The sequence below is a fragment of the Venturia canescens genome, chromosome 5 (genome assembly GCF_019457755.1).
Source record: "Venturia canescens isolate UGA chromosome 5, ASM1945775v1, whole genome shotgun sequence".
NCBI classification, from domain to species: domain Eukaryota; kingdom Metazoa; phylum Arthropoda; class Insecta; order Hymenoptera; family Ichneumonidae; genus Venturia; species Venturia canescens.
This window is the reverse complement of record NC_057425.1, coordinates 8756057-8775738: the sequence shown is the minus strand read 5'-3', so window position 1 is coordinate 8775738 and position 19682 is coordinate 8756057. Positions and strand designations below refer to the sequence as shown.

At 41.9% G+C, this 19682-nt stretch overlaps 6 protein-coding genes across 6 annotated transcripts; 3 read left to right on the top strand and 3 right to left on the bottom strand.

Annotated features, from left to right (window-relative positions):
• Positions 1-90: 90 nt before the first annotated feature.
• LOC122410458 (heat shock factor protein 2-like) lies at positions 91-2000 on the top strand. The gene is made up of 3 exons (XM_043418599.1): positions 91-1221; positions 1674-1800; positions 1878-2000. The coding sequence occupies exons 1-3, from the start codon at positions 730-732 to the stop codon at positions 1925-1927; spliced, it is 669 nt and encodes a 222-aa protein (XP_043274534.1). The 5' UTR covers positions 91-729; the 3' UTR covers positions 1928-2000.
• A 34-nt stretch (positions 2001-2034) lies between these two features.
• On the bottom strand, positions 2035-6847 carry psidin (phagocyte signaling impaired). Its single transcript, XM_043418592.1, has 10 exons — positions 6530-6847; positions 6126-6350; positions 5432-5685; positions 5129-5352; positions 4717-5029; positions 4332-4636; positions 4000-4258; positions 3679-3924; positions 2973-3596; positions 2035-2681 (listed from the first exon to the last, which is right to left on the bottom strand). The coding sequence occupies exons 1-10, from the start codon at positions 6588-6590 to the stop codon at positions 2460-2462; spliced, it is 2733 nt and encodes a 910-aa protein (XP_043274527.1). The 5' UTR covers positions 6591-6847; the 3' UTR covers positions 2035-2459.
• A 536-nt stretch (positions 6848-7383) lies between these two features.
• LOC122410459 (ras-related protein Rab-35-like) lies at positions 7384-11372 on the top strand. Its single transcript, XM_043418600.1, has 3 exons — positions 7384-7857; positions 8929-9353; positions 9763-11372. The coding sequence occupies exons 1-3, from the start codon at positions 7806-7808 to the stop codon at positions 9889-9891; spliced, it is 606 nt and encodes a 201-aa protein (XP_043274535.1). The 5' UTR covers positions 7384-7805; the 3' UTR covers positions 9892-11372.
• Positions 11360-14218, bottom strand: LOC122410454 (PHD finger protein 12). The gene is made up of 5 exons (XM_043418593.1): positions 13909-14218; positions 13570-13772; positions 13177-13487; positions 12113-13020; positions 11360-11935 (listed from the first exon to the last, which is right to left on the bottom strand). The coding sequence occupies exons 1-5, from the start codon at positions 13954-13956 to the stop codon at positions 11558-11560; spliced, it is 1848 nt and encodes a 615-aa protein (XP_043274528.1). The 5' UTR covers positions 13957-14218; the 3' UTR covers positions 11360-11557.
• Positions 14219-14375: 157 nt separating this feature from the next.
• On the top strand, positions 14376-15987 carry LOC122410457 (GPN-loop GTPase 3). The gene is made up of 3 exons (XM_043418597.1): positions 14376-14747; positions 15037-15233; positions 15315-15987. Exons 1-3 carry the CDS (start codon positions 14703-14705, stop codon positions 15892-15894), a joined length of 822 nt encoding a protein of 273 aa, XP_043274532.1. The 5' UTR covers positions 14376-14702; the 3' UTR covers positions 15895-15987.
• On the bottom strand, positions 15918-17996 carry LOC122410456 (GPN-loop GTPase 1). The gene is made up of 4 exons (XM_043418596.1): positions 17635-17996; positions 16716-17080; positions 16414-16643; positions 15918-16330 (listed from the first exon to the last, which is right to left on the bottom strand). The coding sequence occupies exons 1-4, from the start codon at positions 17891-17893 to the stop codon at positions 15988-15990; spliced, it is 1197 nt and encodes a 398-aa protein (XP_043274531.1). The 5' UTR covers positions 17894-17996; the 3' UTR covers positions 15918-15987.
• Positions 17997-19682: the final 1686 nt, after the last annotated feature.

Below are 19682 nucleotides of genomic sequence, written 5' to 3'. Positions count from 1 at the left end.
TGCAGCTAACGAGTTTTTGCGCATGATTCTCAGTTTATTGCATCGATAGAATAAAAATAAAATTTCTGAATAATTTTAGCTCTCTGGTCAGCTTTTGGGAAGACAAATTTTCTCACTAAAAAGTTACTAAAAAAGTGGAAATGTTTACTGCAAATGACAGAAGCAAACGACAGTTTTCTTCGTTTTCCAAAAGTCACGACGTTTCGCGATGATAAAATCAACGCAGCTGTTTTCATTTTGATTCACATTGATATTTCTTTTTTTTTTTTCAATTTTCATTTTCCTATTTATCAAAAGTTTTCAAATTCTCTGGAAAGGCTCAGAAGCTCCGAAACGTTTACCAGTCACACAAGTACGCTTCATCGTCGTGAAACGTCAGTTCGTGGAAGCGATGTCGAGAGTGTCGGGATTCAGGGAGTTCGGCCCCGCCCGCCCCCTCGCGTTACATTGTTGCCGAGGGACGATGCGTTTTTATTTTTAATAACGTTCGTTTTTTTTCTCAAAAAAGCGGCATCTACAGCATACTGTTAAACGCGTCGACTGCGAGCGGTCGTTGGCACATTCGAGAATCAGCGATAAGTGCTTAAAAAGAGAATAAAAATAGAGTAATACAAATAGAATAATAAATAAATTGAATTATTCGTTAGTGTTTATGGAAATAGTGTCGCGAGTTGTCAAAACTTCCGAGTGAATTGTAGCGGCGAGCGAAAAAAATTACGCCAAGAGATAATGCAAGACGACGACTGCGTCATGCTGTTGATGAGATTTCCTCAAAAATTGTGGAAAATCGTAAACGACTGTGAAACCGGAGCGATCAGATGGAGCACCAACGGCGGCACGATACTCCTCGATTACAAAAAATTTCAGGACCAATATCTTGGGACGAGAAACCCGATATTCAAAACGAACAACATCACGAGCTTCATCAGACAGCTCAATCTTTATGGTTTCCGGAAAGTGACGTCGCACAATCGGGACCCTTTATGCAACTCGAATAATCCGGACATACACGAATTTCTTCACGACAGCTTCCGCTACGGAAGATCAGACTTACTCGGTAAAGTGTGCCGCAAAGCTGCCAGCAGCTCGAATAATCACAAACTGAGGAAATACGAGCGCGCCAATAATTGCGTGGATGGGACCAAGGCTGGGAATCCTAGCAACAAGCGACAGGAATCCAACAAAATTACCAATCGAATGACACGCTTGCAACTCTGTCAGGTAAGTCGAACGCTTTCAGTTTAAAAAATTTTGAGGTGTTTAAAAAATGTGTTGCGAGGCTCATGGAATTTACTCAAGTTTCGAGGATGTGCCTTTGATCGGCATTTCTGTCAGAATGGTCGGAGATAGAGCAAAAATCCATAGGGCCAATTTTATAGCGCATCAAATTTTCTATGAAAATGTCCTTGGCCTCATTTCTTCATCTACAATAATTCAGTCCTGGGAGTCGATCTAAGAAACCTTCAAATTCTCTCTGAAAATTCGTCTACGTTCGATCTCCTCTCAGGATTGGAGATATGAGAATACCGCTGGGGACTTTTTTGAAGAATATTTCGTACTCTACAAGAACGGTCCTTTGGACTTTTGCCCTAAGTTCAACCGTTCCAACGATATTCGCGATCTAAAGTCCAGTTTTGATAATTTATAAAAACTTTTCTCGCGTACTCGCGTAGTTCGCATTGACAAGAGCCCTGGACCAAGCGATGAAAGACTATCTTCGAGAAAGAATGTTGGCCCAAATAATGCGCAAACAGGAGCGAAACCGAAGGATGGAACAGTTGGATAATTTGGAGAACGAAGGTTCATTTTCAGCCTTTTTTTGTGAATAAATTTTGAAACTGCGCAGACTGCCTTAACCCGAAAATTCTTTTTCTCAGTTGGAGCATTATGGGCCCGTAGGTACGAGTTTGATCCCCGCCGTTACTGAATTCAATGAAATTCTTTCGTCACGAAACGGGGATTATTTGAAAGCGCAGCTTTCGAGCTACGACCGCATCGATTCATATTTCGAAGTAAAATAGTACAATAATAGAATAAAGTTGAAAATGTGTTTATTCTCCAAATATCTTTGTTTCGCGTAATCAAGGCGATTCTGTAAATGATTTACGAATCTGCTGTGGTACGCGTTCGAAATAATAAAGTAGACTGAGAAAATGAACGCAAGTAGAAAAATTCACTGGGACAAACGCACGTGAGACGAGAACAGGAAAGATCTCCGGCGCGAGTTTCGCCATCTCGTTACGTCGTTTTTGCAATAGCCATTAATTCGAAGGCGCGAGACTGAGAAAGAGAGAAGTAGCGGCGATAAAATAGTGGTACCACTTTGAAACCGCATAAAATATATATACAGGAGTCTATTCGTCTGTTCGTGTTCATCATTATTCGTGATCGATATGGATTGAGAAAATAAAACTCGCAAAAGGACAATTTTTTGTACAGTATACGAAGAGCAGCAAGTTTCAGCTTCTCAAGCCGTTTAACAGTCGAGTTGTAAGTTGAAGGCGTGACTTGAGAGTCCAGCAGGTTTGACAAAGACTTTCTTGGGCACGATCCCCCACGAGCATCCAAGCGTCCTCGTCCGCTGGCAAATCCGTAAATACGTGGATTTTTTCCAACTCCGTGAGCTCCGCTTCAAGACTCTTTATTCTCTCGGCCAGTAGCGCTCCGATTTCCTGCCACGTCTGCGATGGAAAAGAGAAATCGTTAAAGCGCACTTGCAAACTAAAATATACGTAAGAACGGAATATCGAAACTTTGGAGGCCTAAAAAAAAATTTGAAGAATTCTATCCCGATTGGAACTTCATAATCATCAACAAATTTGTCGGCAGTCGAAGAATTTTTTTCGAACAATGATCATTGGAAAATAGTTGATAATTTCATTGCTGTTAAACGTGAATTTTCGGGAAATAAAATGGCTGTTCGCTGGTGAGTCAATCAAAAGGCGGTGAGACGGAGATGACGAGGATCATACCTGGGAGTAATCGGATTGCGAGGCTACGATAGCGTTCGCGTCTTTCTTGTTTTTCTTCCTATTGGCAGTGACGGTGGTAGCTCGTTGTTGGGAACGATTCGTGTAGGCGACGCACATGGCACCGAGGAGAGCAAGGCTCTCGCCGCACGTAGAGGCCCTCATGAAAAATGCTTTGTACGAAACGGGAACGTCGATCGGAGGCTGCGGCCCGGGCTGGAGAGCTTTTGACGAGCGTAGAGATCGTGCTATTGAGTCATAATCGGGAGACGGAGACCGCGCGAGCGAACGAGCCACTTCCGCGAAGAGTCTCAACTGTTCGGAGCAATGAGCTTCGCGCAAACGTTCAAACGCGTCGAGCGGTACGAGCACGCTTTCGGCTTTGGTTTTGTCCGATCCTGGTGCTTGGAATTTCTCCAAATATCGAGGGATGTCTTGATCGTTGACTTTCTCCAGTTGGTCCGCGAGACTCTCGAGGAGAGACGAGCAATCCGGCTCGGCGCTCGCTGCGATCATTCTCAATATCAAACTTCTCGCTGACAATAATCCGAACATGCAGGATCGCGTTTCCTCCCGCATCCTCGGATCAGGCTCGTTCTCGTCCAGGGGTTCCCAGCCTACGACGACCTGCGGATACAGTTTTTTTTTTACGTATACTCGAGGAATTTCCTATCAAATTCTACCGATTAATAAAAACTCTCATGAAAACCTCAAGATCTCGGTTGTCCCGGAGAAGTTGCCACTGGATCGTGTCCTCTTGCGGTTGAATTTTCATGTTCGAGAGAGTATTCGAAAGCGTGACCGGGGTGTCGCACCAGCTTAATTCGAGTAGCATTTTGTCAACGGACGTTGTGGCAAAATGTAGAGAATTCTCCAGTCTCTCCTTGAGCTCAACGAATTCTTGGATCTTCACAAAGCTCCCGTATTTGTAGGCGAAGGTCAGATGATCCGCACTCTGGGGATGGATTATCAAACAATTATTCTCAGTCAGTCTACCGACAGCGTTTCTAAAACCCGGAGAAAAACTGACCTGTTTGTAATTCGCTACGAAAAATTTGGCGGTGTGATCGAGCAGTGCTGTGGCGCGAGTAAGATGACCCATGGGAGCGAGAAGAGGAGTGTGCAGGTAGCCCAACGAGTCGAGTTGTATCTGTTTCGCTTCCAGAAGAGCAAAGGCGTGGTCAGCTCCCCCGACCAGACCAGCTTCGAGATAAATTCTCACTAGCATGATTTTCAGATGGAAATTTGCCGGACTGCTCGTCAGAGCGCGTTCGAGGACAGCCATACCCCTGAAGAATTTGATGGGAAATTTAATAACCTGAATAACAAGACCAACTAAATTCATTTCTTATTTTGATGTACCTGTACAGATGGGAAGCGTCTCTCGTCTCGAACCACAGTTGAACGTATAGATGAGAAGCTAAGAGTACGTAAGAATCGGCTGGTGAGAAATCAGTCGGTAGCCTCTCGGAAGCCGGACAGGCTTCGTTTCCATTTTCATAAAGATTACGAAACCGCTCAACGAGTTGCTTTCTCTTATCGGTATCGGCGTACGGTGGATGATGCATTCCGCAAATCCTTCGCAATTGTTCATAATGGATGTGTCGTTGCATCTGTTCCCCGCATTCGGGGTAACTATCGGACGCCACACCCACTTGTTCGTCGATCTGTGAATTTTGGGGGAATGAAAACATTCAAAAATATTTAAAATATTCATAACAATAGAGGAGAAAATAAATCTTTTTACCTTACGCAAGAACTCTAACCGTTCTTCGACCGTTAGAAGATTGAGATACAGTCTGAGGTCACCAACGACGCAATTTTTTTCACCGAATTGGAGGAAATACTGTTGCATGAGATCGACGATATCGAAGGATCCATCATCCGAAGGTGCGCTTGAACCGAGACGTTTGTAGAGCTCGAACCGCGCAAGATAAGGCGCTCTCGCCTTTTTCTCACTCCTTCGACTCATTTTGTTGAGAAATTCTAGACACTCGATGGGGCTCTGCTGTCGGAGAGCGCATGTTAAATAATCCTTGTAGTAGGCCCAGTTATCGACGCTGAAGTCGGCCGAAAGACGCACGGAAAGAGATTAATTTGGTTCGATATCGTAATACTGCAATCGTCGAGTGCGACGCGGCGTCCGCGCTCATACTTACTCCTGGCTGATAAGCTCTCTAAAGTCGTTGGCAGCTTCGCTGTATCGTTCCAACTGAAGCAGTAGCAGGGCTTTACGTTGCGGTACGGAGGAAAGAAGGGAGCCCAAAGGTCCTAGTAAGACTTTTAAAACCTCTTCGCTCTTACCTTGAAGCTCCAGTATCATAAGATAAAGTTGAACTTCTTGTTCCGCTTCGAGTTTACCCTCGCCAACGAGTTTGAGAACCTAGTAATCGGGGCCTCGTTACTCATTGTTCAAACTGAATTCTCGGGCTCGAATGTTTTTGAATAAGTCACTGACTCACCATTCTTTCGGCGAGAGGTAATATCACCTGCTTTGCCAATTTGTCGTCTGCACTAACCGCTTGCATTACTACACTCATAACTGCCCAGAAATAGTAAGGATTTTTGGCTTTCAATTTGTACAGGGCCAACGCGGTTTGTTGCTGCCTCCTGTAATCACCCAGTCTCACGTAGGCCATAAAGAGGTGAGTAAGAAGTTCCTCGTTGGTTGGATCAGTTTTCGCTGCAGCTTCGTAAACCTCCCTTATTCTATCCGCTACAAAATATCCATATAAAATTCATTGAGATAGAAAATTCAAGCAACTATTGAGTTTTATGCTAAAAGGTCAACAAATATATAGTTCTCAATGCAAATAAAAAATGTTATTATTGAAAATTTGTACGCTAGAAAAGAAGTAAGCTAACAAGCAGAGCTAAAAGTATCTAGATCTAGAAAGAAAAGAAAGATCTAGAAGGATCCCTCACTCGGTTATATTTAAATTATAAAAACAGAATGTTATCAGTCAAATTCATGACTGGCATAAAAAAAGTCAAGGGTCCTCATTGCATGGTTTAGTTTGCATACGAAAAGATAGAAACCAGCAATTTCCAAAGTGAAAATGACTTTAGACTAAGGTAAAACGACAAGCTTCACAAGAGTCGAAGGAGTTGAAAGGAATCATAAATGAGGCTGAGACAAAGAGAACAAGATCTTACGCTGATGAGTCTCCTTGTAACAAATACTCATGGCTTGAAGGGTAGAATCTTCGCAGGGAACCTCAGCTCTGACTGTATCCATGATGGAGAGACATTCTTCCTCCTTGCCGAGGCGCAAAAGTGCAAGTGCTTTGAGGACTCTGGCGCACTGATTCGTCGGCATTTTTCGAAGCACCTTGTCAGCCTCCTGCAACGCTTTTTTGTTGTTTCCATTGTCCAACCAATCTGAAATTCGAACGAGCCCGGGTAGCGAGAAACACACGACGTTATATAACCTGCTGCTCGGGGAAGGTTCCTTCGTATAGCGATACGAGATAAACCGGCTCGGAGAGGCCTCCTTTATCCGCGTCTATATGTTATCCCACGTGTTTCCCCCAATAAATAAATAATTAATCCCCGCGTACCATAAATCGGTCGTAATCGTCTCTCATTCACCGAGCCATCCACATGGGCCTTTGACGCCATTATATTATCTTTTCTTATTCGCTAGTGTCTCTTATGTACGACGGTTATTTCAAACTCGCAACATTTATACGCCGGCTCTCACTCGGACCCAACATCATCCGGAGGGGTTATCCCTTGCGAACGAAATTTGTCTGCGCGCGCGAGCGCTTTACCACCACCACTATCAAATTCGTTTTTCGTCACCCCCCTTTCATTCCGTTATTCCTTTTTTTTCACGCTACTACTATACTCCTCCCGGGGTTCCTTCCTTCGAACTTCAATGATGATGCGGCGGCAACAGCGCGCGACGGAAAAACACGACACACACATCAGATTTTTTTATCGATTGTCGATACATGGATGATGATACATCAAAAAACTCACACACGCGATAATCTTCCGTTTTTTCAAAAAATCCACGAATCTGAACCATTAACTATATATATTCTAAAATAGCATAATGATAAATGTCCTCACATTTCCGTTTGCTCATGTGAAGTTCCGCTAAAAAATTTCTCCAGCCTCAGAATTACATTTGGAGATATCAAGAAAACATAAAAAATATAGCTGCGGGCAGTTTAACCGCGATAATTTTTCGATTTCATCGTAAAACAGAATACGTATCAGCGGTAAAATTAGACAATGTAATAAAAAATAGCTTTTGTGTGTGAAACGAATGAGACCACTGATGATTTATCGAAAGAAAATTTGAAGGTATATATTTTGTTGTCTCAGCAGTGAGGAGGGCAGGGAGCGAAGTTCTCGTAGCCGCGCGTGTGTCAGCAGCAGCACCGCCGCCGCGCATCAGAGTACATAGTAGCGATAGTTGCGTGCACGCGGACAACGCGGAGACACAAGTGACAAGTCCTCAGTTAAGTGGTGTGTGCGCGACTGTATTGGCGGTGGTGGGCGGCATGTTCAATGAGAGCGTTCTCTCTCAATAGCGATAATGAATGGAGATATCAGTGCGTGCGAAAATGGCCAATTCCTCATGTTAGAGTGAAGAGTGCGAAACAGGAAGGATATTCATGCATCCAGAAGGGACGAAAGAGAAAAGTGAAAGAAAATACGTGTGTGTGTTCAATCGTAGTTGGTCGCGATCTCGTTCGGCCAGTCTTTATTCTCTCGTTCTTCTCTTCCCTCTTTATCTCCCTCCCTCTAATCCCGTGATAATTATTCATCCGATTTACCAACGGGGGAGTGAGAAATATACAAATTTTAAATTACTGGAAAATTATGGCACGGGAATACGATCATTTGTTCAAGCTGTTGATCATCGGGGACAGTGGTAAATATCATTATACATATATATACATTTTATCCGTGATCGTATTTCTATTCCTCTCTCTCTCTCTCTCTCTTTCTCTCTCGCCCTTCCGCTGTGACTCGCAGTCATCGCAGTATTTTACTTGATTACTTGGTACGCGTTGATTGAGGCGTATGTATTGCACCGATTTGTAAACACTTTGCGCTCATGAACTTTGATTAGTGGGAATAACTAGGCTTTTTGTTAGGGGCCTTGCGACGTTTGTGGAGTAATATTTCTAGTCAATGACGAAACGGTGTTTTTTTGCCTCGAACGACTCTTGATAGTTACGAAGTTTAGAAAATTATTGGACATGAAACAAAATAATAAAAATGATGATCAAGTGGTATGTCTTATAAGCAGCCATGTTGGAAGAAGAGGTTATATCAATATTTCGTATCATTTGAGTCGGAGCTAAACAGTAGATTGTTACATGTGACGTGGAACAAGGCAGTCTCGGTGAAGCTCGAAAATCTTTCAATCACCCCTGTGTTATTTCGTAAACCCGATTCATTTTGTCCCCCCAATCTCAGAGCCCTGATCTGTCAACAATAGCATAGAGAGTGTTGTCTCAAGAGTAGAACAGTGGTTCTCTCTCGCTCTTTGCGCATTTGTACAGTACAATGTTGAATTGCACCATTAAAATACCACGAAATTCGACGTTTTTTTTTTTTCCTCAAATAAATTAAATTGCACAGACCATTTGTAATTTAATGTAAGAACACAGTTTTTGTGAATATTGTATTCAAGTAACTTTTGAACTTGAGTAATTGGTAGGAGAAAAAAATACTTGCATTGCAATGAAAAATTCATCGCTGTCCCTTATGCGACTGCCTCATAAAAACAAAGGTGTCATCAAGCATTAAAAGACAGAAAAACAATGACAAATAGCAGCAAAAATAAACTAATTGGCATTGCGTGTAGCTTTTTAGGGAAATAACTTATACGCCAGATAAAAAGCTCTGATTTCAAAGGATATATTAGAAGTTGAGTGATAGAAAAAATATACAAAAATTTGGAAACTGAGTGAATTGTATGAATTTGGTTTTATAGGTGTGGGAAAAAGCTCGTTACTGCTGAGGTTTGCGGACAACACATTCAACGGTAGTTACATAACGACGATAGGTGTTGACTTCAAAATTAGAACTATAGAGGTTGATGGAGACAGAGTGAAGCTGCAGATATGGGACACCGCAGGACAGGAGAGGTTCAGGACAATAACGTCAACGTACTACAGGGGTACACATGGAGTAATTGTCGTTTATGACGTTACCAGAGGCGACTCGTTTGCAAATGTCAAACGATGGCTACACGAGATTGACCACAACTGCGATATAGTCAATAGGGTTCTTGTGGGTAACAAAAACGATGCTCCTAACCAGAAAGTTGTATTGACCGAGGATGCTGAACGTTTTGCCACCCAAATGGGGATTCAACTCTTCGAGACCTCCGCTAAAGACAACATCAATGTTGAAGAGGTATTGATCACTTGTCTTGTCATTTCCTCACTTTTTTCAAGATATTCTTCTCGAGACTGCATGATTGTTTGGAATTTTTTATGAAATGTCCCGCAGTCGTTTATGTGAAATTGATCATCATCAGAACCGATGGTAAAAAAATCGAATTCGAGCTTCGAACCGAATTTTAGATCGATAAAAGATGGAGAAAAAGTTGTAGCATTCGCTGTAGTTAATTTTTAAAAGCAGATTGAACAAAAAACTGGATTTTCAGTCCTACACTTGACTTTCTGCTTTGTACCATTGATCTATAGAAATCTTGAAAAAAGTACTTTCCAAAAAATGATTTTTTTTTGCCAGTAGAATGAGATGAAGGTTTCCATGAAGTTACAAATTAATAATAATAATAATAAAACTCGCTCTGTTACAGATGTTCATGGCGATAACGCGGCAAGTGTTACGAACAAAGAAAGAGAGGAAGGAGCGTCAAGCGATCCAGACGAACGAGACCGTGAATCTGAGAAAGAGCACAAAGCAGCATAGGAAAAAGTGTTGTTAACGTTGCACACGTGGTTCGCGTTTACGGTGAAAGGCCGCTCTGCCCCTTCTCCTTCTTCATCGGAAAATCGGTTATTCGGTATTCGCAGTAGATTCAATTCGAACAAACACACAAAGACGAATATGGTGAATAGAGGGGAAAGTAAAACGTGTCTTTCTCTCAGTTGAGCGGGTGAGGATTCACGGTCGGTTAAACTGCCATACGGAATTCCATCCGTCGCATCTTTCCTCCCCCCTCTCTGCCCCCTGTTATATTCGGGCATATAATTCCATTTTTTAATAAAACCCAAACAGACCAAAATTTGTAACCAAATGGTGGACAAAAAGATGTTACGACACGAATATAATTGTAACCAAACCCGCTCACGAAAAATGTATAAATCACGGTCGATAAATTGAACGAATTTATAACAGCATGACCAGGAATAAGGATCAAAGAGCAAGATCAAGCCTCTGCTATTTGTTGAGTGTTATAAGACTTTGTTTAAATAATGATACGAACAACAACAACAATAATAACAATAATAATAATACTAAGAGAAATTGATTATCGTTCGTTGCACAAATAAAAAGAAATTAAAACGAAAAAAAGAGAGAGAACTGGCACTGGTATACTCGTCCCTCGCGGATCGTCCAACAGATTGAACTTTGTTGTTGGATATTTATTTATTCCAAACGAGATGAACCGCGCGCGATCGAGGCTGTTGCGGATCAATCTGTGATAATAGTTAGGATAGCACATCGTCCGGCATCCGCGATCACTCGGACCCAACCCACCACGAGAGTACCAAACAATGTGAGAAAATAATCATTTTATCCTGCTCTTCAATTATCACCGATCGCTGGCTACTCTGTGGCTACTGCGTTTGTGCATTCGGCCGCTCACATATCTTCGAGGAGTGTGCACATTTGTATATAAAAGAATAACAAATCATACGATCGTCATATGAGCGAGGGAATCGCTTCCCAGCAATAATAACGTCCGGATATTGCGCGAGTGATTTCTAACTCAGACGTTTCTTTTGTACTTTTTATCATCATTTGCATTATTTTAAAACAAATACCAAACTCTAATTTCTTTTTCATTACAAATCCTCGCAATCCCGAATTTTGCAAAATATTTTTTGGCGATATTTTTATGAAAATTCACGAGATATTGGCATCGGCATCTCGACAGAACACGAACCAACGTTGAAAAATATAAATAAATTAAATTACAGAAGTAACAGTTGAACCTAATCGAGGAAACGCCGATGGTTCACGAAAATGGGGATGATTCGCCGCTCCCGCTTCTTATATAAAATAGCGCGCGCCCCCCCCCCCCCCCCCTTCATTCTCGTTATAGAAAAAGAAAATGATAACCTTTTCGATGACGCAAATTCATTGTAAACGACAAGTATTATCGTATTGATACTAGTATAATATTTAAAAATACTTTAAATGATATTGCCAACGATAAATAAAAAGGATTTTACGTGTTTATACCTCGACTTTTATTGGGTGTTTCACACGAAGAATAGAGCATTTGTATACCAGGTTCAAAAAGTCCTGAGGTTGCGCACATAGTTTACGTTTCTTTCTTTAATTTTAAACATTTAGCGGAAATTGGTAAACTGAAACAGGAGGCCGGAACCGCCGTTTTACTGTACAATATTTACAAGACTCTTTCAGTGCGGTTTCGGGGATGGATCGACCGCACTGAAAACGAAAACTAGACAGCCAAAGGTGAGAATGGAGCCGTGAGCGACGATAGCGCTTCCCTCCCAACCGGATTGAGTGTAAACTCGATCGTCCGTTTCATTCTCGAGGACGTTGCATTTGCAGGATAAAACGCGTTTGCCATTCGTCGAACCGCGTTCCGGTGAGTTCGCTCTTTTCGCAATCGCCTTAAAAGTCGAAGATGTTCTCCAGTGCTCCGGGACCGCGGATTCGTCCCCGTCTTTACGCCGTTTCGCTGACAAACCCTCGTAGTCACACGAGTACAAAACATTGTCGACTATCGTACCGTGCTCGCTGTAGTTCAGCAACTCGTAACGTTTTGTCGTCTGAAATCAATGTAAGAGCGTTAACTTATTTACAGAGAACGATTTGACGAATTTTAAGCATCAAATTTCAATACGCTAAAATTTGTCGAACGTGTGAACACATTTTGTAGCACGAATCTTGGAATTTTGTAGACAAATACACTTGAAATAAGAGTTGAATATCAGTAAGATCGGTACCTCGTCGAAGAAGATGACTGCATGCTTACTGGAAGTGCAGTCACAATTGCCGTACTTTGAGAGAGGTACGTCGCAGTTGGATCCAGTGCCTATGGTCAGAGTCGATCGTACCATAAATGCTGGGGGTCCGGGTTTACGACTGAGGGGAAAAAGAGCAGCGCGAGCCTGGTGAGCACAATCGATGGGCTCGTATTCTTCGCCCAGTGGATTCATTATCTGTTGGAGCCTCTGTTGGGCGAGGGCTTCTAAAACAGGCCGTTCGAGCAACTGTACACCTTCTTTAATGGCGTAACTATTATATTCACGGTTTCTAAGGTAATGAAAAGATTTGTCCGAATTGGATTCAGGATCGTCGCCGTCCTCGTTGCTCGCTTCGTTCGTTTCCTTCACTTCGTCGACGTCCTCGAGGGTGTCTCTGTCAGTGGGCGACTTTGAGCGGAAAAAGGGTCGTATAACCGTTCCAATTCTGTAGGAGTTTGACAGATCGAGATCCGGTGGATTCGCGTAATGATACTTGACGGTGTGAGGTACCTTGACCCGCGGACGTCCGCTGGTACTGTACTTCACTCTGAAGGGAGGATTAACGGCGTAAGCTTTTCGTAGGAATTCGAGTTTGACGGCGTGTTGGTCGATCCGTCGAGTTGCAAATTGATCCCAAAGCTTTAGCCGCGCGGTAGCCTTGCACGAATTCAGGAGATTCTGGTCGATGAAATGATTCGGGTGATTCGGACACATCCATCGACCGCTGGGGAACGCGGTTAGAGGTGGGTCCAGACAGTCTTGATGAAAATACAGCGGGCAGTAGTCGCATGCGACGAGAGGCGCTCTTTTGCAACTCTTGCCACACTCGAAACACAGACGAGCCGGTAAAGGAACAACCGGTCCACCCTCGAGGCACTGCCCCTTACCTTAACACAAAATTCAACTTTTCAAATCTCGTTTCGTATTTAGATTTTTCGTGAGGTTGTTTCAATTCATTTTTAGGAGTTACACGGATGTTAAACTCTGCATGTGATCTGCGCTAACAAGAATTGATTTTTGAATTAATGGAAAAATGATCTCACGATTACTGGGACGGCGTTCGCCGTTGTTGCAAGCAGCTCCAGGCTGTTTTCCTCTTTTTCCAGAATTGGCTTCGACCTTGTCAGTCCCTGGGAAGGTTATAGGCAGTCGCAATTCTCTCGGCAGTTCAAATTCTCTGGGATTAACAAGGGAAGCTGCGAGCGCTAAAATTTCTAACGCAGATTTCTTTTTTCTTTTCCGAGCAGTGGAAGGGCCAGATTTTTCCTTGATATCCTGTTTTTTTGCAGAGCATCGACAAGAGTGGCACATCCATTCGCCATGGGGAATCTCGGCTGGATCCAGTGGAGGGTCACTGTAATAATAAACGTTTGTGTCAGCACAAAAGTCACATCGACATACGATCACCCAATTGATTAGGGTCTTTCCTAGCTTACTGGCACTGAAGGTGAAACGAAGCAGGACACTTGTCGCAGCATATGAGTTCTCCGCCGTCTCTGCAAGCATCGCAAGAGTCTCTATTGTGACCTCTGCCCGGTCTCTTAAAATAGGGATGTCGTTTTTCAGCCTCTTTCTCCTTTTTCATTTTCGCACATTTGGACTCGTCCGAAATCGGTGGGGCGATCAACGCTTGAATTTGCTATGGAGAATTAAATAGTTAAAAAATCACTTTTTTTTCACTGCCCACCATATTATTTGCCGAGCAGTGCGCCGTCTCTCTCGCCGCTTATTCTTTAATGTTTTTTTTTTTTTTATTATTTATTTGAGACACTTACGGGCATGAGACCACCGTTCGGTGGTAAATTATATTCTACGGTTCCCATTTTATACAAATGCTGTATAATTTCTGTCTATTGCCGAGAATCGTTGGGATTAATTGTTATAAGTCAACACCGCGCCGCGGGATGCTCGATGTCAGATATGTCAATGCGGCGAAGATGAGCGCGCTATAATCGACGATGGCGACGAAGAAGTGGAGAATAGTAGCACCAAGACGACGCCGTTTTCAAGCCGCTGCGAACATGCGTTCCACGTTTTTCAGCTCCAAGCACCGTGTCAAGCACCGATCAACGTGCCAAATAAAAATAAAAACGAATACAAAAAAATTCGAGGCTATTACGCGTGCGGAGGGGATTCTAATTTACAAATAATGAATACGCGTCTACGGATTTCGTGCAAGTTGACAACCGCTGTCAACAAATTTACTGCTTCCGAGCTCCGATTCGAGATTCAACTCAGTGGCGGGACGTATACGACGCACACGTGAGAGGTTATTGTTCATGCACTGTCGGCGCTCGAGACTTTTTTTTATTAGAAAAACCGTCTTTTCTCTAACTTGTCATCGCATTCACATAATAAAAAGCAGTTGAGTGGAGTTTTTCTCGTTGGTTTATAACCAAGTTTCTACTCGATACAAAGTAAATTGAGAAAAAAGAAATCAAGTCGTTTCTCGGAATGCTATCGCATAACCTCCAAATTATGACTAAATAGTAGCAGATTTTTTCGAACTTTTTAATTCATTTTGGAAAGCTCGGTTTGATAACTCTTCGAAAAGAATCTGTTGGAAAACATGCGGTACGCTCAACTTGTTATGGGCCCTGCTGGCAGTGGCAAGGTAAAACATTTTTTTTCACTAAAATACGTTAGTTTTATTTTTTATTCGATGTCAACCCAATACTAGCCCTAATTTTGAGAAGTTGACAAGCCTGTTCAACTATCAATACTGAAAATATATTTGTCTATTCGTGCAACTGTTTTTGCACAAAGAGAAATTTTCAAATTAAAAAAATGAACTATAGTTAAAAGACTGCTACATTAAGCAGTAATAGGAATATTTAATTATTGACAGTGATGTTGCTAAAAAATCAATAGATTTTCTTCATTCAAAAAAATCTTTGTTTCAGTCAACTTATTGCTCGACAATGCAACGCCACGCAGCAGATGAGAACAAGGTGGTTCACATAGTAAATTTGGATCCAGCGGCAGAATACTTTGATTACGAGCCGATGGTAGACGTTCGTGAGCTGATACAGTTGGATGATGCCATGGAAGACGAAGAGTTGAGATTTGGACCGAACGGTGGACTAGTTTTTTGCATGGAGCAAGTATTACTATCGATTTAGTGGAAACCAATCAACTATTGTAACCCTGGATGATCTATTAATTTGAGAATTTTCAACAGGTACCTGATTGAAAATGTATCATGGCTGGAAGAACAATTGGGCGACGTGGATGACGATTATGTGATATTCGACTGCGCAGGTCAAATCGAACTGTATACTCATATGACGGTAATTCGGCAGCTGATAACAACCCTTCAAAACTTGAATTTCCGTCTGTGTGGAGTTTTTCTCGTCGACAGTCAATTTATGGTGGATGCGTCGAAATTCCTTTCCGGAACGATGGCAGCTCTAAGCGTAATGATAAATTTAGAATTGCCACACATTAATATTCTAAGCAAAATCGATCTCGTATCGAAAGCTTCGCGCAAACAACTCGATAAATATCTCGAGCCGGATCCGCATAGTTTGCTTGCGGAAATGGATCAAGATCGCTGGAACGAAAGATATAAGAGCCTCACAGAAGCCCTTGGTCGTCTCATAGAGGATTACAGCCTTGTTAAATTTTATCCCTTCAACATTAAAGATGAGGAGAGCATAGCGGATATTAAATTAACGATAGACAATATGATACAGTACGGAGAGGAAGAAGACGTCAAAATGAGAGACTTTGACGAGCCTGACGACGAGAATCAAGAATAGTTTTAAACCAGATAAAAATCTAATATTTTTGCTCATTTTTATATTAAAAAACCATAAATTAATATTTACAACAAAGAAACTTGTACAAACGAATCATGTGTCTTTGCTGGATCCGCTGCTTGCTTGAGATTGTTGTCTCGCCGCTTTTTTATCACTTTCGTCCTTGTGCCTGGATAAGAAATTTTTGAACGAATCGGCCTCTTTCTCCTCTTCTTCCTCATCTCCCGGAGGTTTTTCCTCTTCCCCGTCATCGTCTTCGCTCGACTCGTCGCCGGATGGTTTGAGGTAAATGTCCGCGATTTCACGGCCGGCACTCACACTGCTTACGGCGGAGGTCGATTTCCCAGCTGCTACTGCTGCCGCATTATCGAGTCTGCGTTTCTCGCGTTCTGCACATTTCTCGTCTCGTAGCTTTTCCCAATCTTTGATGTAAACTCTGAAACAATGGGATCAGTTCAGGTTTTGCTTCGATATTTCAATCAAAGTCATCTGAAACGTGAAACTCCTGGTTTGACTCACTCTTTATACTCGACGACCGCCTCTTTGACGAGTTCAAAAAATTTGTCTATTCCCTGGCCAGTGAGCGAAGAAACTCCGCAACTGCGGAGGTGCGAGTAGAACTCGTCGAGAGTCAGAGCCATGCTTCGAGTGAGATTACTGATGTACGTCGTCTCTGAATCGAGAGCTTCCTGGAATGCTTCAAAATCTTGCATCCATTCAACGGCGTAACCATTGTCAATAATGTCGGTCTAGAACGAAACAAAAATTTGGTAAGAAATTAAATGAATCGTCGATGAAACAAATAACGATCAGAATCTTACTTTGTTCATAACAACGATGAAAGGAAGTTTAGTTTTGTACAGTATGGAGCAGGCGTAGAGCATGTTTGACATAAAAGTAACTGGATTAACGCTCCTAACAGTATCCAAAACGTATACGACAATGGTGGGAAACTGAGAAGCCAAAGCTTCAGTTATTATTGTGCCGCTGGCTGACCAAGTGAATATTTCAATCTGTCCAGGGGTGTCAAGAATCACGTACTCGTGATCGTCAGACGCTTTTTCCAGCAATTCTACCACTTTGTCAAATTTTGTGGAGAATAAATTCAGAGTAGTAACAATCCCACCATTTGGTCCCAGACGATATTGCTTCATAACTTGTTTGTAGTTGACTGTATCCCTAATATCTTGTGTTCAAGAAAAACAGCCAAATTGGTTACTTGGTTCAATTTTTTATGCATTTTCAATGTTTTTACTTAGAAATACACAACATCTCTAGAATTTAGGCCCACTGGAGGGTCATTGTTATTTCTTAATTTGGTACCGTGAGGATCTTTATACAGTCTTGATTTAAACATTCCTAGGTTGTTATTTTGGGTTGTCATGCTATATATTCTAAAATAGAACAGTCATTGAGTAAAATTGATGAAGATGAACTGTCTTAAGAATCTTTACTAATCGGACGGTTTGCCTAATGCATGACAAATATTTGAGATGACAAAAAAAATGAATACGCCGAAAAGTGGCAATGTCATATGATTTAGAGTTACATTTTTTATGAAGTAAAATTTGAAAAAAGAGTTGTCATATTGATAATATTCAAATACTGAAGTTGGCAAGGTGGAGAACGTTCGAGTGGCTTGAGTTCGTAGTTGAAGGGTAGAGAGGTTATGTAGTTCAAATAGTAGCAATATTTTACCGTCGATCAGTGATAAAAAAACGATCGAATGATAATTATTACCTATATTGGCCGGATAAGGAACCTCTTTGCAAGCAGGATCTAAATTAATAACGTAAGGTCTCCCGCTTTCGTACAGTGTGGATACGATTTTTTGTACAAATGTTGTTTTTCCTGAACCCGCCATTCCTAAGACAATAACACAGGTTGGTTTTTTCGATTCTTTCTTCGTCTCCGTATTCGTCGATTCTTTTTCAGCTGCACTATCATTTTGAGGCTTTTCCTCTTTCTTGAGATCGCAATTTTCACCGGTCACTTCCATTCTACGATTGAAAATATGTACAAAACGTGTCCAATGTTTATCGCCGGCTTGCCGGTCACATTCAACAGCTGATTATGCGCGAGGTGATCAACTGACTCACGGTGTGGCAATTGTTGAGAGAGCCGGAAATACAACGTGAGTCGACCCGTGGTTTTCTCGGAAAGCTTGAGGCTGCTGCTGCCATCATGGTCAACAAGCGAGTAAGCGGAGAACGAATGAAGCGTTTGCAGACAAACTCACGCGAAAACCGAATATTACAAGTTTCTCTTCTATTTATTATTTCAGTCTTTAACAATTAGTAAAATTATTATGAAAACAAGAGAAATAATGATATTCAATGCTCCGGATGATGCAGAAAAATTATTCAGTAAGTATATTGAGTGTATTTAAATAAAGCTACAATTTCACGGAATTTTTTTTTTCAATCGCGGTGAGAGCCTATTTCGCGATAGTTTCCTGGTTGACTGAGATGAAATTTGGTTCTCGCGCGTATGTATCTTCCGACCAAAAATCGATGATTCAAGTTTAGAAAGCTACTTATTTGTAAAGCAACTGCTAACACATATGATATTGGTTCAGACGACGTTAGGTTTTTTTTAAAGTACATAATTCAGGATCCTTCCTTCGACCGTCGTAATGAAAAGTTTACGTCATTCGTTTTTCTCGGAATTCGCGATATTTCGTATACAATCGTTGATTGAAAAAATCTCTCTGGCACCTTATTCTGATGGGATAATGTCAATACGTAAGTTCATTTCGCGTTGAATGACTCGCAACATGGAAAAATATATTCGAAAATTTTGAGCCAAAATAAAAGATCGAAGTTTAAATAACGGAAGCAAATCGATGCGTCTGATGTTTTGATGTTTTGCAAAATCAGCTGTATTCGAAATCTTCCGATTTTCAGATTCGCGGCGTCCAAGTTGTAAATCGAGTGATGTTCGTGAAGTAGGAGAATACGGTGAAAAATATAACCAAAAAATATGAAAAAAAATTATTCTGATCTCTGTTCAACGGTTCAAAAGTCGCGCATGAAGTTTCGTTATTTATTAGGTTAGGTAGCATAGTGTGTCTCGTCGTCATATGCACGCACGTACTGTTCGCGCGGGATTGCGAATTAGACATTTTTTATTTCACAATGCGTTGGCTGGGCGAAGTGAGGAGGGTCGCACTCACGCTTGAACACGGTAGTGTGTCGCAAGTTGCAAGTCGAGGCGTCAAAAACTGCCAGGTTCACATATATGTACAAGTGGCCGGGACTTTTCGAAACACGACGATCGAATGGAGGATCCGCGCGATGTACGTCAAATTATATACGACCCAACAGCATCGTTGGTAGCGCACGAGCGATAATACCGATTCGTACATTTTCTTTCTATTAATTATTGCATTATTTCGTCGCACAGTCCTTCCGATCTCCTATTTCGATGTTGACGATGCGCAATATCTGTTATTTTGCACGAATACAGCGATTCGAATGGGAGATTCGTCGCTGCGCGACATTACGACCAAATAATATCGTAGGTATCGTTGCGAAAAACTTACTTTCATCGTTCTTATGAAATTCGAGTGAAAAGAGACAAAATGTGTGAAACAAAAGTCGTAGGCTTAACGTGCGTATTTTCGAGTGTTGCGGTGAGCCAAGGCGGAAGTGAAATTAAAGAAAAACGAAATAAGAAAGAAAAATCGATAAAGAATGCTTCGCAAGCACGCGGGAGACATCGAGCTCGCTCTACTCTCCACGCGAGTAGCTAGCGTCGTTGTGTATGTATAGAGTCGAGTAGAAGCG